Raw genomic sequence first — 19265 nt, forward strand, 5'->3', positions numbered from 1 at the left:
TCAGAGCTTTTGTTTTGTTTTGTTAGCATCATCTTAGTGTTAACAGTGTTTGTGTGAATGTTTTATGCCTTTTTTAAACCGCTGTACGCCTGTCTGCATCTACAGGTTGAATTATAAGGATTACTCTATGGAGTCGAGGCTGCACTTCCGTATTCACGCTGCGCTTAGCAGCCTGAAGACATCACCTGTCAGCACACCGTAACCACGGCTACACTCGTCACCCCTGAACCCGCCCTCATTCCGTGACTGCCAATCAGCACCCTGCAGTGCGATCATCGACGCTGGTGTTGCTCGAACCGATTCAGTGCTGTCCGTTTTCTGTGTGTATTTGCTGTATGGAAACATTACCGTCATAACCAAAGAAATAGCAGCCATGTGTCATTTACGAGCACACACACACACACACACACACACACACACGGAGGTCTTAACCTGACCCAAATTGCATTTATACAGACCCACACACACCAACACCATTAGAGATGAGCACCCCACACATTCTTTGTTGAATGTAAGACCAGTTTTTTAAGACCAAAAATTGTTTGCGTGTCTTTTCACTGTTGCTCTTATTGTGTTAGAACCATTTTAAGATGTTAATTGACGTTGTTGTGGTTCTTTTTGTTCGATGACGCTGACGTCGCTCTGATCTCCTGCCTTTACGCGTTTGAGCAATCTGGGAAATACAGCAATAATGTAAACAATAAACATAAGCGACCATTATAACTACAGGCTACAGTGTGTGAGTGTCTGCACACTCAGAAAGTGTGTGTTGAAAAGGACAGAACTGCCAACCAGCATTCGATAGAAATGACCAGGGTATTTACACACACACTGGCTGCCGCGGCAGGACTGACGTACGCGGGCGTACGAGACTTCAGTCTCGTCCTTCCTTATTGGCCCAGTTTCCACTGTCGCTGTGTCAGAGCAGAACGCTTCTTCTGACTGGACCACGGCGTGGAGGAACAGCAGCATGTTATTAAAATGCTTTCATATAGACGGGCGGAGTCCTGATGTAGACACACTCGACACACACAGTGTAATACAGGTACTTATTAAAGCTTATTAAACATGATGCACAGGGAGAAGAACAGCACAGATGTCAGAATGAGATTATCTAGGTGTGTGTGTGTGTGTGTGTATGTGTGTGTGTTCCTAAGTTCCAAAGGCCTGTCTGTTCTGTCAACTGTCTGTTTGCCGAATCTTTGTCTGTGTTTACATGTGCTATTAGTCTCGTGTGTGTGTGTGTGTGTGTTTTCCCTGATTTATTCATGCTGTACTCAGTGCCTGTCACCTCTGTATCACACTTATATTTTAAAGGAGGTGTGTGTGTGTGTGTGTGTGTACGATCTGTAGAGGAAATAAATGGACACCCCTGTCCCAGTAGTCATCCCACCTTTTTCTTCTGTATTTTGTCTTTTTATTTTGTGAATTGAAATTTGATTGAGACACAGACACACATGAGAATGGAGGACACATCATTCCTCCTGTTTAGTTTTTCTGGGTTTTTGAAATGTATACAGGGTTCTAGATCTGACAGGCGGGTATTGCTCCTGGAGTGACTGGAGAGCTTCCTCTCCACTGCACCTTCTTCACCGTCCACCAGATGCCACTTCAGATACTGCAGACCCAGTTCACAGCCTGACTGTCCCGCTGTTATTGGTTATTGATCTTTGTTTCACAATCGTGGTCATGTAGTGCTGCAGATGGAGCAGATATGGGGAGAAGATTCATGCAGTTCATCAGCAATGTGTCCGCAGCTGCTTGACCTTTGTTCTGCAGAGATGAAGACACATCTGTGGTTTTCCACCACACACACACACACACACACACACACAAATGTGCAAACAGAGTTCAAGCAGTTATGGGAAAGGCCCATTTTTTTAATGTTTACATTAGCTCCCCCTACCCCTGCTTCTGATACACATACACACATACACACACACACATACACACACAGCCTGCGGTTTGTGTGTGTGTGTGTGTGTGTGATTGGCTAACCATTGCAATGGTCAGTGTGTGTGTGTGTGTATGTGGGCGTTTCTTTGGCAGTGTGTGTTGGTGCCTCAGAGAGACATGGAGCTAATGAAGGGACTTCTACTGCTGGTCCTGCTGCTGCACATTACACACGCGGTAAGTTCATTTCACTTTACTTGTAAGGACTTTTCCAATCCTGAACCTGACCAACACCTAAACGTAACCCCAGGAACCCAGGTCTGTGTATTGCAGTTTTGTTTACTGGTTTTACTGGTGGGGACCAGAAAAAGGTCCCCACTTGTCCACAATGTGTAGCAATGTATATAGTGCAGCAGCACGACTGATCTTCAACCTTCCCAAGTTCTCCACACCGCCCTTCTGCTACGTTCCTCCACCGGCTCCCAGTAGCTGCACGCATCAGGTTCAAAATACTGATGCTGGCTTACAAAGCCAGACATGGAGTAGCACCATCCTACCTCACAGCCCTTATTACACCCTGCACTGCACCTGGTATACTCCGAGCCTCCAGTACTGCTCGCCTGGTCCCTCCATCTCTGAAGGTACGAGGAAGACGCTCATCTAGACTCTTCTCCGTCTTGGCCCCTCGGTGGTGGAATGAACTTCCAGCTCAGTCACTGAGCACCTTCACACGGCAGTTCAAGACCTTCCTCTTTAGAGAAGATTTAGATGAACTTGTGACCTTCTTCTGTATAGAAACTCGAACAGAGTGAATAAAAAGATTGTATTCATAGTTGGGGATCCTGGTGAACCAGAACTGACCACTTCATCCATGGTGACATGGAAGCACGTTGTAAGTAGCTCTGGATCAGGGCGTCGGCCAAATGCCTTAAATGTAAATGTACCGTCCCCACACGTTGCTCCCAGGGCTCCTGTCATGGCTGCCCACTGCTCACCAAGGGTGACGCTTAAATGGAGAGTGCAGTGACAGTCACTTTCACTGTGTGTGGCTCTGTTGAAATATTAGTTCTCGCTAGTTGCTACCAGCAGCCCTCAGAATAGCTGTTTTGACATTCAGGATGCTTCATAGTCCATGCATCGATAAGATAAACATTGATGAGTCCTGTGTAAGGAGTGTTGCAAGAGCCGGATGATGAAAGAAGTACATGAGTTGGTCTTTCAGTGCAGAAGCCCACAGTCATCCTTCAAAAGGACTGCAGGGCTGTGTGTGTGTGTAACTTTGTGGAGACTCAATGTCCCCACAGTGACAGTAAAAAATGAAACGAGTAGAAATGTGTACGTGTAAGAGAACCTACTTTCTTTCATTTACATTCACATTTACAGCATTTACCAGACGCCCTTATCCAGAGCAACTTACAATCAGTAGTTACAGGGACAGTCCCCCCTGGAGACACTCAGGGTTAAGTGTCTTGCTCAGGGACACAATGGTAGTAAGTGGGGTTTGAACCTGGGTCTTCTGGTTCATAGGCGAGTATGTTACCCGCTAGGCTACTACCAACCTCACTAAAGGTGATGGGTTAAATGCAGAGGACACGTTTCACTGTGTGCTGTGCTGCTGTCTATCACAAGTGACAATCACTTCACTTCATTTTGATTTGATCTGTCCTATCCGGTCGCCGGGGCCACGCTGCCCCCTTCTGGGTCGGAGGTCTCATGACAGTGACATTGGTGATGCATGTTTTGAGCTACAAAAAAATGAAACAAAAATCATTTCAATTTTAAAAGATCACAAAAATCTTCAAATTTCAAACTTACACAATGTGTGTGTGTGTGTGTGTGTGTGTGTGTGTGTGTGAGAAATCGTAACTCTTTTTATGAAACTACAGAGTCTCTCAGTTGGAAGTGACGAAGAGCAGAAGGTCAAAAATGTAGCAACCACATCTGCCACGCCCACCACGCCCACCACGCCCACCACGGCCCCCAGTCAGACTTCAGCTGCCACCTCGCCGTCCCCGGTTACGAGGGCCGTCGCCACCGACGACTTCCTGGGCCCGGAGACGTGTGTCAGGGAGAGCTACACCCACCGGTCGTGTGCGAAGGTCTTCTGCCCGCCGTGGATGCGCTGCATGGAGGGCAAGTGTGACTGTAAGATGCCGTACCTGTGTCCCCGCGTGGGACAGAGCGCCTGCGGCCTGGACGGCAGGAAGTACTTCTCCTTCTGCCAGACCATGGCGGCGGCCTGCCGCCTGCAGAAGAACGTCTTCTCGCACTTCGGGGACAAGTGCAGCGGTGAGCGGCTGAGAGCAGGACATCATCACTAGTTCCACCTTATTCCATAAAGTTGCACCGTCACACCACCAGCTGGATGCTGGAGATGAACCATTCGCTCACAGCAGATAAATCTAACAGATCCACAGATCATCTCTGATCACGAACCAGAACTAGTCATTGTTGTGTGTGATGGATCGATATTTTTTGTGTAAATGCAGCATTGCCTCCTGGTGGTTTCTGACAGTGTGTGTGTGTGTGTGTGTGTGTGTGTGTGTGTGTGTGTGTGTGGAAGCTGACGGTGTGTTTAAAACCAGTGTAAAAAGCCGCCACCGTGTGCTGGAGCTCTCGTGGCCCGGCAGGAGGGTTCTGGTGTCTGCCGATGGCTGGGACCTCGCTGCTGCCAACGTCGCGTGCCAGGACGTCACCAGGAGGGAAGAGGGCGTGGCCAGGTAGGCATGGCCATGGAGTCGAGGAAATACACCCTCGTCCGCACCCACTGACCCACCCCCTTTCTTTGGCCCCGCCTCCAGAGGAGCAGTAAGCGCGGCCAAGGCCATTTTCTCCAGTGTGAGGGCGGAGGCAGCTGATTGGCCCACGGAGTGTGTGAGCGTGAAGTGTACGGGTTCCGAGCTCAGCCTGGCCGAGTGTAAAATCTTCCGACTGGCGCAGGTGAACCCCCATACAAAAATCGCCATGGCCAGATGTCACTCAAGCATAAGAGGTACACACACACACACACACACACACACTATGCAATAAACACTGGAACCCACATGCTAAGCCGGAGACGGGCGTTGCAGAAGCCGGGCTGTGCGAGTTCCAGTGTGTGAACGGGAGGTGTGTGAAGATGGAACACACCTGCGATGGGAAGGACCACTGTGGGGACGGCAGCGATGAGATGTGCTGTAAAAGTGAGTTTTCACCACCTTCTAGAAGCTTCTCCAGCGCTCCCGGGGTCCAGCTGACCCTGTACTGGCTTGGCTGGTCGGTGGTGGTGGGTGCTGTGTGTGTTTCCAGAGTGCCGGAACAAGGGCTTCTGGTGTCAGTCTGGCGTGTGTGTCCCGCAACACGCGGTGGGCGACGGCATCGTGGACTGTCTGGGCGGGGACGACGAGGTCGCCGGGGGTGCCGGTGTCGTGGGTTAGTCCCGCCTTCTTTTAAAAAAAGAAAAAACCTTCATGTTCCCACAAACACACACGGCCATTTTTTCTCTTTAGAAAAAGCTGCACCTGGATCCCAGCAAAGTAAGATGTGTGTTTCTCAACGTGTGTGTGTGTGTGTGTGTGCGTTAGTGTGTGTGTGTGGGAGTGTGTGTGTGTGTGGGAGGGTGTGTGTGCGTTAGTGTGTGAGTGAGTGTGTGTGTGGGAGTGTGTGAGAGTGTATGAGCGTGTGTGTGCGTTAGTGTGTGTGTGTGTGTTACTCACCTTTTGTGTCATTTGTTGACTTCTCCCCCAGAACCAGAAATCCTGTCAGACCCTAAAAAAGGTGAAACAAACAAACAAACAAACAAACAAACAAACAAAGCGGCGCTCCGGTTCCACGTTCTGCTGTCGTTTTCCCCCAGAGATCAAAGTGACCCGCGATTGGCTGGAACAGCTTGACTGTGGAATTCCCAACACCACCTACGTCCCCCCCGAGGACAAACACCGAACCAGGACCAAGCGAGTAGTGGGCGGGGCTGTAGCCGAACGGGTAAGCGAGGGCACGTGGAGCACCGCCTCGCGGCCTGGGGTTCCGCGACCTTTCACCTGTGCCCTCCTCAGACGCAGATCCAGTGGCAGGTGGCCGTCCAGGAGGACGGCGTGATAAGCTGTGGGGGGGCGTACCTCGGGGGCTGCTGGGTGCTGACCGCCGCCCACTGTGTCAGGTAAAGGTCGGCACCTCCCACTAGAAGATCTCATCGCTGGGACATTAAATTCATCCCTCAAGAATAATTGTAGACAAATTTCCACTAAATGAAAATCTTGAACATCAGATCTCAGGCCATTGGTGTGTTCCACCTCTCAGCGCAGTAGAACGAACCGGAAGCAGAACATTCCTACTCGTTCGGTCATTCCTCGTCCCGCCACTCTTCACCCCATTCAACACGGTCAACTGGACATAGTTTCCAATATTCCAACTGTAATCATCTAAGTCCTCCTAAAAATGCCCCAGAAGGACATAGTTCAGCTACAAAATACCAGAAACGTTGAAGGGTGAGCCATTTCTGAACCGCACTGTTTACCGCTGTTTAGTTCACGTTACGTAGAGCGTGCTGCGAAGGTTTCTCGCACAACAGGAAGTTCTTGTCGGGAGACCTCCGCACCTTCCTCCGACATGAATCACTTCTTACGGCCATTAAACGAAAGCGTACTGAACATGTGCCGACATGGACCGTGTGGAGAAAACTCTTCTGCTTGTGCGAGCCAGCAAGGTCCTTCACTTGTGACGTGAGGTTGCGTTGGAGAATGTGTTATGTAATACTACAGTCATACGACACGTCGTACGATTGCATTTTCAACACGGCTGGTTGGGTGGGAGGAGCCAGCGGGGGAGGCGGGACATTTGGAACCTGATGAGAATTTTCTTTCAAACTGTTTCTTGTTTACACAATGTCCTCATAAGGCTTCTTCTGGTCCTTGTGTGGACACAAAAAAGCCACCTGGGATGTAAAGGAGAAACATCTCCTTTTGGTCCCCTTTTGTTCCACTTAGTTTTAAGGCCATTCATAAGAATAATACATTAACATTTACCGCATTTACCAGACGCCCTTATCCAGAGCGACTTACAGTCAGTAGTGACAGGGACAGTCCCCCCCTGGAGACACTCAGGGTTAAGTGTCCTGCTCAGGGACACAATGGTAGTAAGAGGGATTTGAACCCGGGTCTTCTGGCTACTTCCACCCATTAATACCATTAATCATTCACATGACAGATGATGACAGATCTTCTCCAGCTCATTCAACACGATTCAATCACCAAGCAAATAGTCAGTTTCACTCTGACTGCAACGAGCTTCCATTTTGAATTTGGCCCCGCCCACTGCTGTCACCCACAGGCCAAAACCCGAGGCGTTCCGGGTCAAGTTCTCTCTCTGGCAGAAGCGCTCGCGCCAGAGCACGACGGACATCAGCTTCGTGAAGAACATCTTCATCCACCACGAGTACGATGCCGTCACCTACCGGAACGACATCGCGCTCATCCAGCTCCAGAACCTGGGGGGCGTGTCCGAGTGCCTGCTGCCCAACCCGGCCATCAGCGCCGTGTGCGTGCCCTGGTCACCCCTGCAGTTCCAGCCTGGGGACACCTGCACCATCTCTGGCTGGGGACGCAACAAGGGTAACTGTTAGCGTGTGTCGCGCTCTGTACTGAGACGCCATGTCCTCATTTCGCTTCTGTCCAACTCAACGCAGTGGGTGACATGGCCAACGAGCTGCTGTGGGCCAACGTCACGCTCATCGACAACTGCGAGAACTTCTACAAGTCGCGCTATCACGCCGGAATGATGTGTGCTGGTAAGGGACGGACTCCGTGGGGACAGGGTGGCTTTCTGGACGCCGCCGCCACCTGACATGTTCCCGTCCGTTGTAACCCCAGGTGACCTGGACGGGGAGGTGGACTCCTGCCAGGGCGACTCCGGCGGCCCGCTGGTGTGCAGGGACGTGGGCGGCGTCTCCTACGTCTGGGGCATCGTGAGCTGGGGCGAGAAGTGCGGGGTGAAGGGCTTTCCCGGCGTCTACACCAAGGTGGCGCACTACTTCGAGTGGATTCGCAGGATCACCTCCTGGAACGCCGTCACCAAGTACAACCTGTGACCAGCCTGCTGGGGCTTGTGGAGAAGTACCACGCCCCCCCAACATTGTCCATGATGTACCAGCTAATAATAACCAAATAATAACCACCCAGTGCGTCCAATGTGTCCTGCTCCGCGCGTCATTAAAGTCAGATTTATAAGAGCCGTGTTCTTCATGGGTAGTGATGTTCATGCTGGTGGCCACCTGGTGTTACGGATCTCCCAGGGTCACGTGGGACCTCAGATGATGTCTCTTCCTGCTGAAAGTGTGACCATTGGCTGGTTTCAAATCTGGGCGTGGCTTGTTTACTTCCACATCTTTACCAGGTTCGCGGATAAGCTCGTTTTTTTAAATACACAGTTTTGAACATTAATGCCCACGACATGAGAATATTATTATTAAAATGATGCCGTTTGATAGAAAAATAAATCTTTATTAATTTCCTAAATTACATTCAACGTGATAAAAATAACAGCAGTAACATGAAGAATCAGATGCGGCCTTTGGCTCCGCCCACCTGTTTAATCAGTCAGAATAATCAGGGGTGGACCCACACCCAGGGGTGTGGCGTGGCGTGGCGCTACTCCCGCTCCTCCTGGGCGTCCCGCACCGCGGAGTACTTCCTGCACTGGTTCCGCAGCCAGGCCGTGGGCAGGGGAACCGGCCAGGAGAACGTGGGCGGAACCGCGGCGCGCACGTTCCGCTCCAGGAAGTTGAAGGCGGGGTTCCACCAGATCCGGCTGAGGTAGTTCTGAGGGGAGGACCTGAGGGCCTGTGCAACAGAACCCAGCGTACGTATTAATGTGTGTGTGTGTGTGTGTGTGTGTGAGCGCACGTGCACCTGATTGTTGGCCATGGTGTGATACCAGTAGAAGATTCTGGAAGTAACGAAGTACGCCACCACGACGTCTACGCTGTAGTGCTCGTGAGCCAGCAGGATGCAGACCACGCCCACAACGCTTAGCAACCAGCAGGTCATGTGATAGAACCACCAGCCCCACGCTGACCGTGGAGAATCTGCAGGGGGGAACGATACCTTCAGAACCGCGACTCCACCGACACCCCCGCCATGACCGGCGCTGGCCACGCCCACTCACACTCTCTGATGAAGAGGAAGGTGAGGGTCAGCATGACCGTGTGACCGCTGAAGAGGTAGTCGCCACACAGGACGTGGGAGCCGGTGATGGACAGACCCCCGCCGGACAGCAGCGTGGCGACGCGTCGCGCCATCCCCTCGGTGTCACCGTACAGCTGACCGGAACGTAAAGGTTAAAGGTCAAATCTACTGTTCCACGAAGGACCGTTGCGTTAGTGCGTGAACTCACCTTGGCAGCACACGTCATGTGTTCCCCCGGCGCTGGCAGCGTGGTGACGTACATGGTGACGATGCGGTACAGATACAGCGTCCCCTGCAGGAAGAAGAAGCGGCGCGCAACTATCGCCCTGAAACACACACGCAGAGCGGCTGTTCACGTCTGTCCGTGCGGCTCTCCGTGCCTGTGTGTGTATCTACATCCATCTCACTTGTACTTGAGGACCAGCCACTGGACGAAGAGGACGGAGACCAGGACCACGCCGCTGACCTCGGTGACGGTGAACGCCCACGGCACGCGGCCCACGTGGTCGAAGACCTTGTCGGGCAGCGGGGGGGCGTGGCTCTGCTCCGGCACGCGCTCGTGCACCACCGTGATCATCACCGTGGTGACCACCAGGCTGCAGCAGGCGTACGTGAAGGCCACGCCCGTCTTCCACCACTCCCGCGGCAGCGGGTCGATGCGAGGCCGCGACATGGCGATGCAGATGTAGTCCTGGTTGCGCTGCAGGAGCCCCGCCCTCAGCGTGCGGGCCAACCGGTACGGTTTCCCCGGGTTACACCTGTTGTTACTACGGTTACCGTCACTGTCTGAGCCAGTCATTTCAGGGTGTGTCCTCTCCTGGCCGGGCTGAGGCTGGGGGCTCGTTTCTACGGTAACTTCAACATGGCCACCGCCCACATTATGCCCCTCCCCCTCCTCTACAAAGTCAGGTGCTGCCATACACTCACACACTGTAGACGTTTGGACGCTTGGACTCCAGTCTGACCTGTAAAGAAACGGCAGGAACGTTAGTGCCGTGCCACCATCTTGTGGGCGGAGTCAAGGCAACACAGAAGATTATACAGTCACTTATAGGCGTGTCTCAGGAGCAAAATAAGCTGAGGAACAAGTCAAACTCAAACAAGTGTCGGTGTGTGTTATCTGATGGACTGAAGTGTGCCGTCACACCTAAAGATCTAAACATTCATCCTGTCCAACTGACCCTGTCCACCTTTTTAAGGAGACGTGGACACCATAGGCCCTACAGTAACCTTTCCACCGGTGTGGTGCCTCTGTTTGGCAAGGAGGCTGTAATTGAACCTTTATTGGAAAAAAAACGGACGCTCCAGAGGTTGCAGACTACAGGCCTACTTACGCCAAGCTTCCACCAATGGTGAAGATTTGGGGACAAATCTGTTCTAGAGCAGCTACAGTCCTTTTTAGAAGCTCAATCAATTTTTGATATCTTCCAATCAGACTATAAAGCTTTTCGCAGCTCTGAGTCTGAACGACCGGTTTTCAGTAACAGATTCTGCCATTTTAGTGCTTCTAGACTTGACTTTGACACAGTGGACCACACAACTCTTTTAAGCTGCCTGGAAGACAGTTCTGGAATAGTTTTACTTGAAAGGGGGAGGTCATGCTCTGTGAGGCTGGGGGTCTCCACCTCTCCCTCTGCAGAGTCCCCCAGGGTTCAATTCTGGGACCGTTACAATATCATCTCTGTGCAGATGACTGTTTCTGGAGTGGCAGGTAAATCCTCTAGCTCCCTGACGCCAACGGGGGCGAAACTGAGGTGATTCTCTGAGGTGACCAGAGACCCCCGAGAGTTCTGGAACTCCCCCACGTTCGAACAGCCCCCACTGAGTCTCATCTTAAGACCTCCTTTTATCCTTTGGCTTTTAGCACGTGTGGTCCTCTTTTTTTTTATACCTATTTTTAGTTATTTGACTTCATTTTAGATTTATGGCAATGTTCTTTCTTGATCTTATTACTTTTATTGTTTTACGCTTGTAATTTTAATTGTGTTTATTTTTGCCGCATCTTTACTCAGGTTTTTGGAAAGCGTTTTAGTTGTTAATAAAGTTGGATTGGGGTGGATAAACAGGCCTAGATCTTTGAATAGGGTTTTTGCATGGCACCGACAGCAGCCTGAAGGCCACACCTACATACACACACACACACAGTCCTTTGTCCTACTGTGAAATGTCCTGCTGAATGAGTCACACTGCAGTTATTGGCTCATAAACACCTTCTAATGTGGCTTTATGGCCTCGCCGTCGGTGCTCCGGAGAGGAAGCGAAGCATCGACCCGCATCCCACTCTCCCTCGCTCCCAAAATAGACTTCACGGAGCCAAACAAGAACACCGATCCTCCACACGATCCACACACACCACCACACCACCGCACTCAGAGCAGCACAGCATCTCCCATCCCTCCGGGGGCCAGTGGTGGGAGATTCTGGTGGAGGTTCCCTGTCCCTTGTGCACTGGTTCTCCTTCCTTTGGACCAGTGGTGGTAGGTCCTGACCACTTCTGGAGAAGCTCTGCAGCCTCTCTCCAGGAAACCTGGACCCAAGTATCTGCTTTACCTCCACGCTCCGGTAACAGAGAATCCGCACCTGTATGGCAGTGGTCACGTGACGTCTCCGGATTCCGAGTGTGTGTGAATGTGTGTGTGAATGTGAATGTGTGTGTGAGTGAGTGTGTGTGTGTGTGTGTGTGTGTGTGTGTGTGTGTGTGTGTGTGTGAGGAAAACACGACAGAATATTAGACCACGCCGACTCTCACCTGAGATGAACACGCTGAGCTGCTGGTCTGTCGGCTGGATCGCGGCGACGCAGCCTGAGCTGACGTCAGCAGGAGGAGGAGCCGGAGCTGGGCGGGGTCTGCGCAGGTGTGGAGGTTTAAACCCCGCCCCCCAACCCGCACCGGAAGTCGAGCTGGCGCGGCTTTTTCTTCACCGTGAAGATGGTGAGGATCGAGAAGTTGCTGTTTTATGTCGTTTTCAACGCATGTTGTGGGAAAATTAACAGAATAAACCACGTTGAGTAACGTCAGCGGTGGCCTAGCGGTTAAGGAAGCGGCCCCGTAATCGGAAGGTTGCCAGTTCAAATCCCAGTGAGGCCCCTTGATGAAGGTACCGTCCCCACACGCTGCTCCCCGGGCGCCTGTCATGGTGCCCACTGTCACCAAGGGTGATGGTTAAATACAGAGGACATGTTTCACCGTGTTTCTCTCTGGATTTGTTGTAATTTTGAAAATATGATTTTTTTGGACATGACATCTTTTTGGACATGACATCCGTCTATCCTCTTTGTATGATGTAAGCATGACAGGGAATAAATGTTAAAAGAAAAAGTAGAAATGTTTCAGTCATTTTTATAGTTGCAGAAGTCATAGAACAGTTGCAGAAGTCACATATCAATCAGATCATGAAGAATTGTAATATAGATGTAAAAGAGGTAAAACTGAAACGCAAGATTATTCATTAATGCAGCAACAGGAAACGCTTCCTTTCTGCCAATAGGGGGCGCTGTTGTGACGTCACAAATGCCTCGGCATCAGACGGCATTGTTGAACAGTGTGACACGGTAAAAGGACTAGGAATATTTTTTTTGAACTATCAGGAGTTTATTTGCTTTAATATATTTGTAATCATTTTAATGCAGCAGAAATTGTGTCATTCCAGCGTCATTCCCTCCACCGGCTCCCAGTAGCTCCACGCATCAGGTTCAAAACACTGATGCTGGCCTACAAAGCCAAACATGGAGTAGCACCATCCTACCTCACAGCCCTTATTACACCTCGCACTGCACCTGGTATACTCCGAGCCTCCAGTACTGCTCGCCTGGTCCCTCCATCTCTGAAGGTACGAGGAAGACGCTCATCTAGACTCTTCTCCGTCTTGGCCCCTCGGTGGTGGAATGAACTTCCAGCTCAGTCACTGAGCACCTTCACACGGCAGCTCAAGACCTTCCTCTTTAGAGAAGATTTAGATGAACTTGTAACCTTCTTCTGTATAGAAACTAGAACAGAGTGAATAAAAAGATTGTATTCATAGTTGGGGGTCCTGGTGAACCAGAACTGATCTCTTCATCCATGGTAACATGGAACCACGTTGTAAGTCGCTCTGATACGGCCGTCTGCCAAATGCTGTAGAATGTAAATGTAAACAACAGAAAGCCATTTTGTGCATGAAAGACAGAATGCACAGCGTGGTCCTGCACACCCATGGGAGAGTCTTCAAATGAACACAAGGTGTGAAATGGACACTTACAGCTTTTCTTCATTGCTTGGACCTGCTTAAAGAAAGTGGCATCCACTCGGTCTTCATCACCACCCTCTGAACAGAAGCACCGTCGCATCCGTTGTCAGAACTTCTCGGCAGGAGAAGCAGGTGATGCTGCTGTACAGTAGAAATATCTTCAGTGATGTGCTGTATGTGATGGTTTCCTCATTTCCCATTACATCAGCAGAGATCGCAGATGGGGGCATATGCAGGACCATCACCGACGTGAGCCTGACCACCAAGAAGGAACCACATGGCCATGATGCAGCTCTATAGTGTTCCAAAGGAAGGCCAGATGCCACCAACAATACTGTACTGTAATACACTCAGAGTCAACTGGAGTCACTTTTCATCCCAATTTTGCCTTTTGGTACTTTATATTTTCTGCAGTTTATAATGATGGATCAGAAGAGCAAAATGAGCTTTTGTTGCATATTTGGTCGGTTTTGGTCTTTGGTCTCACTGTGACCATCAGTTACCCTGTTTAAAGTAAAAGTGAAGTGATTGTCACTTGTGATACACAGCACCACAGCACACGGTGCACACAGTGAAATTTGTCCTCTGCATTTAACCCATCACCCTGAGTGAGCAGTGGGCACCATGACAGGCGCCCGGGGAGCAGTGTGTGGGGACGGTGCTTCACTCAGTGGCACCTCAGTGGCACCTTGGTGGGTCAAGATTCAAACCTGCAACCTTCTGATTACGAGGCCGCTTCCTTAACCGCTAGGCCACCGCTGACCGTGTTTAGGTCTGTGCAGGGCAACAAAGGCCAGGGCACCACAAATGGAGGAAGGAAAAACTAGTTGGTATTAATATGTATTAACATGAAAAGATCAAGCCCACATACATTTTCCAGCATTTGCTATGCCCCTCCCCCCGTGGGTGGGGTTTGTTTGTCTGCAGGACTGTCACGGGCGGAATGTGGTGGCCCCGCCTACGGCTGCGTGATCAGCGGGAACATGCAAAACCTAATAAGTAGCAATATTAATGATAACAATGATAATAATGATATGTGACTCCCTATGACAGGGCAGGTGTTCGCTATGGAAACCACTACGGCAAGCCTAAAGGGACAATAATGGGTGGTAGTAGCCTAGTGGGTAACACACTCGCCTTTGAACCAGAAGACCCAGGTTCGAATCCCACTTTCTACCATTGTGTCCCTGAGCAGGACACTTAACCCTGAGTGTCTCCAGGGGGGGACTGTCCCTGTAACTACTGACTGTAAGTCGCTCTGGATAAGGGCGTCTGATAAATGCTGTAAATGTAAATAATCACCAGGTTCACAAAGTGTTTTTAAACGTAACATCGTAAAAAAACACATTAGAAACGCTGCTCAGACCTCCACTCACGCCACCCAGTGTCACCCAGGACGGTGTAAAAAGGGCCGTTCAGGCTGCGCTCTCGGGGTGCGGCCCTGTGTAGAAAATGTGGCGTTTGAGTTGACCACCGCATCTACAGGTCCCGCCCCCCACGCCCACATGCCTATTATGTGCCTTTTCTGACCAGTTTTAATTTGAGTTAGTACAGTCTAGTTTACTGTGTGTGTGTATATATATACACACGTGTTCATTCATAGTTCTGATGCCTTCAGTGAGAATCTACCAACGTAAATGGTCATGAAGATAAAGAAAACACGTTGGATGAGAAGGTGTCCAGACTTTTGGCCCGTACTGTATGTATATATCATTTTTTATGATTGCACTATGGGGGGTCTGTATGAAACTTTACTTCAATAAACATTATACTGACAATCTTGAGTCAAGATTCAAGATTCAAGAGGGTGGTAGTATCCTAGTGGGTAACACACTCGCCTATGAACCAGAAGACCCAGGTTCAAACCCCACTTACTACCATCATGTCCCTGAGCAGGACACTTAACCCTGAGTGTCCCCAGGGGGGGGGACTGTCCCTGTAACTACTGACTGTAAGGCGCTCTGGATAAGGGCGTCTGGTAAATGCTGTAAATGTAAATGAGTAAAGACTGTTTACTCGTATTAAATCCCTGTCAGTGAGTTGAACGACGGCATTCCTTTTTTTTTGTTGTTGCCTTGACAGGTCCCTGACTCGCCTGTATAGATTATCTAAATGATTATTTCCTGTAAATGTGCACAACATTACTTTCACATGATCAAAAAATACATTCCTTTTGTTGTCCGTCATGCAATGCAGACTGTCCACAAAACAGCAGCTTTAGATGCCTGTAAATAAAATGTGTTCAAAATGTGAAGGGATGTAACATTCTGTGAATGTGCTGTAGAAGGTTTAAAATGATTTTGTCCTTGTATTATTAAGACACGGTCATGAGTACGAACAGGAGCCAGACTCTCACTGCATATCGTACTGTGTATGACTGTATGTGACAAATACAATTTGAATTTGACTCGGTTCCTTGTTAAACCACACTCCAGCCAATCAGAACAGGGCCATCGTCCAGGCCGTGGACAGTTCAGATATGGGGCTGATATGGACCACCTGCCTGGTCCCTGTGTGCTTGTTACCCGGGGAAGGGCGGAGTTGCTGTAAATGCCCACTTCTGCTCCTCATATATGTTTAACTGCGATTTAACGCTAAATAGTGTCCAATGTGAAGAAACATCGGGTCGTGTAGAGATGCAAAAGATGCAAAAGCCCTCAGGCCCAGCAATTATGAAGAAAAGCCCAATTAGCTGTGATGCACGAGGTAACGACTGCAGTAATAACCAGTCGCTTTGTAGCTTCCTTGACGTCTCCGAAATTAGCTTCTGCTGACCCTGGGGGCAGGTCATCACCTCCTCAGGTCCCACACCCTGATGTCTTCACGGGCTTTTGTTCATAATTGCTGTGCCTGAAGGTTTTTGTATCTTATGGGAATGTTCAATATTACACAAAATGACTTTTAGCTGACAGTCTTACCTGGAGGAGCTTAAAGCATCTTACCAGAGACACAGTTGCACTGTGGGTAAAAATGGCTGATAAATGACTGTAATTGAAAGAAAGTAAATTAATTTTCCTGTGATGCTCTTGCTCTGGATGATTGGTCTCCAGATTTGTGTGACTGTGGACCACACAAAGTTGGACAGCATTTGGATTTGTGGAACATGTCAATCCTCAGATAACTGTATCAAGTTGATAAGTACACTGTTTTGTGACAGAGATCATGATGGAGATGCAGCAGAACTCTCATGGTTTGATTCACATGTCTGTGGTTGTGAAATAATTAACCGTTTTTGAGACTCGTATATCTGCATTGACGGCATTTTTTGTGTGATGGAGCCGGATCTGCAGGTCATGTGGCCTCAGGATAATCTGGCATTCACTCCCAGAGAATACACCAGCCCTACTCCAAATCAGAGCTTTCCTTCATGAAGAACGAATTAAACCCCCCAGGTCACGTCAACATCACAGTCCCAGACACCACCTGTCCACCAAACCAACAACCAACTGGTCAGTCTTATTTGGACTACAGACATTACCAGGTTCTGAACATCTACTGGGAGACCTGGGAGAGATGGGATGGAGGCTATCATGATGTCCTGGTGGTGTTTTGCACCTCAATATTTCCTTGTTTGAATTCCAAGTTGTTAAAATGTCCTCCCTAGTAAATCTACAGATTGCTGTCTACTGTCCTCCTGTACCCCTTGGTCTCTTTGTTGATGAATCGGACACTGTTATCATTACTTCCACCATGGATGGACCTTCTTGGAGTCTTCAATCGTATCTAAGACATGCTCCAGTCCTCTTGTCTTCTTCCTCTTTGGGACTTCAATTTGCCAAACAACCATTCTCCTTTTTCTCCTTGCTCTCTTCATCCATTTTTGTCCTCTATCATTGAAACCCAGGAGGACGTCTCCTCCTACTCCTCAAATGCTCTATGTAGCAATTATAGGGAGCTGTGAGTACCAGGAAGGAAATGGTGAAAATCAAAGGTTCTAACCAAATTGATCATTATTTTGCACAAATTGGACATTTGCATCCAAGATCTCCGCAAATTACACAGCGTCTTTCCTTCTGTACTCAAACTACCAACTCCCCCCACTCCAGTGATCCACCTCTTCCTTCTCATTGGATCACTTCTCTGTCCTGACATCAGATGAGATCCTTCAACTCATCGCTTTATCCAACTCAACCTCTTCTTCACTTCTTCACTGGATCTAATTCCTTCAACAATGTTTCAGTCTATCTCTCATGACCTTTCATCACATCCATCTTCCGGTCTCATCCCAACAGCTTTCAAAAAGCTAGAACCATCCCAAGAAACCCACCTCCAATCCCTCAGATATTTCCAATTAGACCACTCTGTCTCCTGCCGTTTCTCTTTACATCTTCAGATGTCACTCTACCCTACCCAGAACAACCTTCAGGACCCAAACCTGCTCACTCCACAGAGGCCACTACACCCTGGAAGATCTGCAACATCCTGGTCTTTCTGGACAGTTCTGGACAAAACTCTCCTGACCATCCTTATTGCTTGGTGAGACCACATCCTCACATGGGTTATCCTACCACTGCAATGCACATCAACTCTTTTTCTTTTTTTCTGCTGTCAGATGCCCATGTGTCCACCATGTGTCTGACATCTCATCCTGGAGTCACCACAACAGGACTCATCTCTGTCCTCTCCTATGTGGTGCAATAAGATGTCCCAACAGCTGCGTCACTAAAGTTCTTCAAAAGTAAAGCTAAAACCTGTTCCTTTTGGAAAATACTTTTGGGGTTTTATCTGCATATTTCCTTCAGGGGATCAATGGAATGGTCAGACAGAAAGGTCATCAATGTAGACCTGCAAGTCTAAAACCCGTTCTCCTAAATTCCCTCCTCTGAATATAAAAGCATCTCAGCATCTCAGAGGGAACTCAGAACATTCTACAGACACAGGACAGAGGCTGGTAAGACCATTCATCACCACAGAAGTGTTATAATCCAAAATGTTGGATTTCTGCAGATCAGCAGCAGTCGATGATGAAGCTAAACTAAAAACAAATCATAGTTTTACTCTTTTCTGCTTCTTCCACTTGTTTCTAAAAACTGTATTCTTTTTAGCAGAACGTCCTGATGTCTCCGGATCCTCAAGTCATGTTTCTCCTGCTGCTGCTCTCGGGTGAGTAATTTTCATTCGAGTCTGGAATCCAGCGTAAAACATCTTCAGCTCATCTGCCAATGATGTGTCTGTGTTTGTTGTGGACGAGTGTTTTTATTCTCCATTATTGTCCTGAGGACCTTCCAGAGTAATGACTAGTTGCTCTCGTTCATGTCTTCTCACCCTCCTCTTCTTCTTCTTGCACCATGCACCTTCATGGTCCAGACTGGTCCAGACCAATGACATTTTAGGTGTTTTAGTGTTCAAAGTGAAGTTTTGCATGGTTGTGTCTGTGCTCCTCAGGGTTCTGCTCCCTCTGCTGGTCTGACCCTCATCTGTACTACTTTGTGAATGAGACCAAGACCTGGACCGACGCCCAGCTGTACTGCAGAGATCACTACACCGACCTGGCCACTGTTGATGGTGTGCAGGACGAGAAGCCGCTGGTGGGCGCGGTGACTGGCGGTTACAGCCAGGCCTGGATCGGCCTCCATGAAGTGCAGTCCAGCTGGCTGTGGTCGGACGGCAGCGACTCCAACTACACCAACTGGGCTGCGGGCAAACCAGAACTCTCAGTGCAGCAGAAGCTCTGTGGCGCCGTGTACACGCAGTCAGGAGAATGGAGCAATGAAGGTTGCAGTGGAACTCTGCCGTTCATCTGTTATGAAGGTGAGACTCCAGCTTTTAGGTACCGACAGCGGAGCAGAAATCAGCCTCAAGCTGTAGAAAAGACCAAACGATAATTCAAGCTAAAATAGGGAGTAAAATATTATTAAAGGGGAAAAGAACCTGTTGTAAAAATACTTTAACTAAATCACTACTAAAATAGGTGGTAGTAGCCTAGTGGGTAACACACTCGCCTATGAACCAGAAGACCCGGGTTCGAATCCCACTTACTACCATT

The 19265-nt window shown here is 49.3% G+C and overlaps 3 protein-coding genes across 3 annotated transcripts in view; 2 read left to right on the plus strand and 1 right to left on the minus strand.

The window, feature by feature from the left end:
* The window catches only part of ttc39b (tetratricopeptide repeat domain 39B), a 12132-nt gene extending 10740 nt beyond the window's left edge, over nucleotides 1-1392 (plus strand). Inside the window, exon 19 of the mRNA XM_028980199.1 lies at nucleotides 106-1392. Within this exon, the coding sequence (XP_028836032.1) occupies nucleotides 106-202 (97 nt within the window). The 3' untranslated portion in view covers nucleotides 203-1392. The remainder of the gene's footprint in view (nucleotides 1-105) is intronic.
* Nucleotides 1393-2013: 621 nt separating this feature from the next.
* Nucleotides 2014-8049, plus strand: cfi (complement factor I). Its single transcript, XM_028980080.1, has 13 exons — nucleotides 2014-2130; nucleotides 3780-4182; nucleotides 4457-4613; nucleotides 4695-4885; nucleotides 4965-5075; nucleotides 5182-5304; nucleotides 5382-5408; nucleotides 5620-5649; nucleotides 5729-5856; nucleotides 5928-6031; nucleotides 7201-7481; nucleotides 7556-7657; nucleotides 7740-8049. The coding sequence occupies exons 1-13, from the start codon at nucleotides 2029-2031 to the stop codon at nucleotides 7955-7957; spliced, it is 1977 nt and encodes a 658-aa protein (XP_028835913.1). The 5' UTR covers nucleotides 2014-2028; the 3' UTR covers nucleotides 7958-8049.
* Nucleotides 8050-8475: 426 nt separating this feature from the next.
* On the minus strand, nucleotides 8476-11867 carry LOC114790357 (phosphatidylcholine:ceramide cholinephosphotransferase 2-like). Its single transcript, XM_028980354.1, has 6 exons — nucleotides 11803-11867; nucleotides 9461-10018; nucleotides 9262-9379; nucleotides 9034-9187; nucleotides 8778-8953; nucleotides 8476-8708 (listed from the first exon to the last, which is right to left on the minus strand). Exons 2-6 carry the CDS (start codon nucleotides 9970-9972, stop codon nucleotides 8517-8519), a joined length of 1152 nt encoding a protein of 383 aa, XP_028836187.1. The 5' UTR covers nucleotides 9973-10018; nucleotides 11803-11867; the 3' UTR covers nucleotides 8476-8516.
* Nucleotides 11868-19265: the final 7398 nt, after the last annotated feature.

Source organism: Denticeps clupeoides, chromosome 1 (assembly GCF_900700375.1).
Source record: "Denticeps clupeoides chromosome 1, fDenClu1.1, whole genome shotgun sequence".
In the NCBI taxonomy this organism is placed as follows: domain Eukaryota; kingdom Metazoa; phylum Chordata; class Actinopteri; order Clupeiformes; family Denticipitidae; genus Denticeps; species Denticeps clupeoides.

What these genes read in the sequence shown, in the direction of transcription:
- cfi (XM_028980080.1), top strand. Translation starts at nt 2,029, where the DNA reads ATGTGGGCGTTTCTTTGGCAGTGTGTGTTGGTGCCTCAGAGAGACATG. An exon ending in TGCTGCACATTACACACGCG is followed by an intron (nt 2,131 to 3,779) that starts GTAAGTTCATTT and finishes ATGAAACTACAG; the next exon opens with AGTCTCTCAGTTGGAAGTGA. An exon ending in ATGTCACTCAAGCATAAGAG is followed by an intron (nt 4,886 to 4,964) that starts GTACACACACAC and finishes CGGGCGTTGCAG; the next exon opens with AAGCCGGGCTGTGCGAGTTC.
- LOC114790357 (XM_028980354.1), bottom strand. Translation starts at nt 9,972, where the DNA reads ATGGCAGCACCTGACTTTGTAGAGGAGGGGGAGGGGCATAATGTGGGC. An exon ending in TGGCTGGTCCTCAAGTACAA is followed by an intron (nt 9,380 to 9,460) that starts GTGAGATGGATG and finishes TGTGTGTTTCAG; the next exon opens with GGCGATAGTTGCGCGCCGCT. An exon ending in ACACCATGGCCAACAATCAG is followed by an intron (nt 8,709 to 8,777) that starts GTGCACGTGCGC and finishes TCTGTTGCACAG; the next exon opens with GCCCTCAGGTCCTCCCCTCA.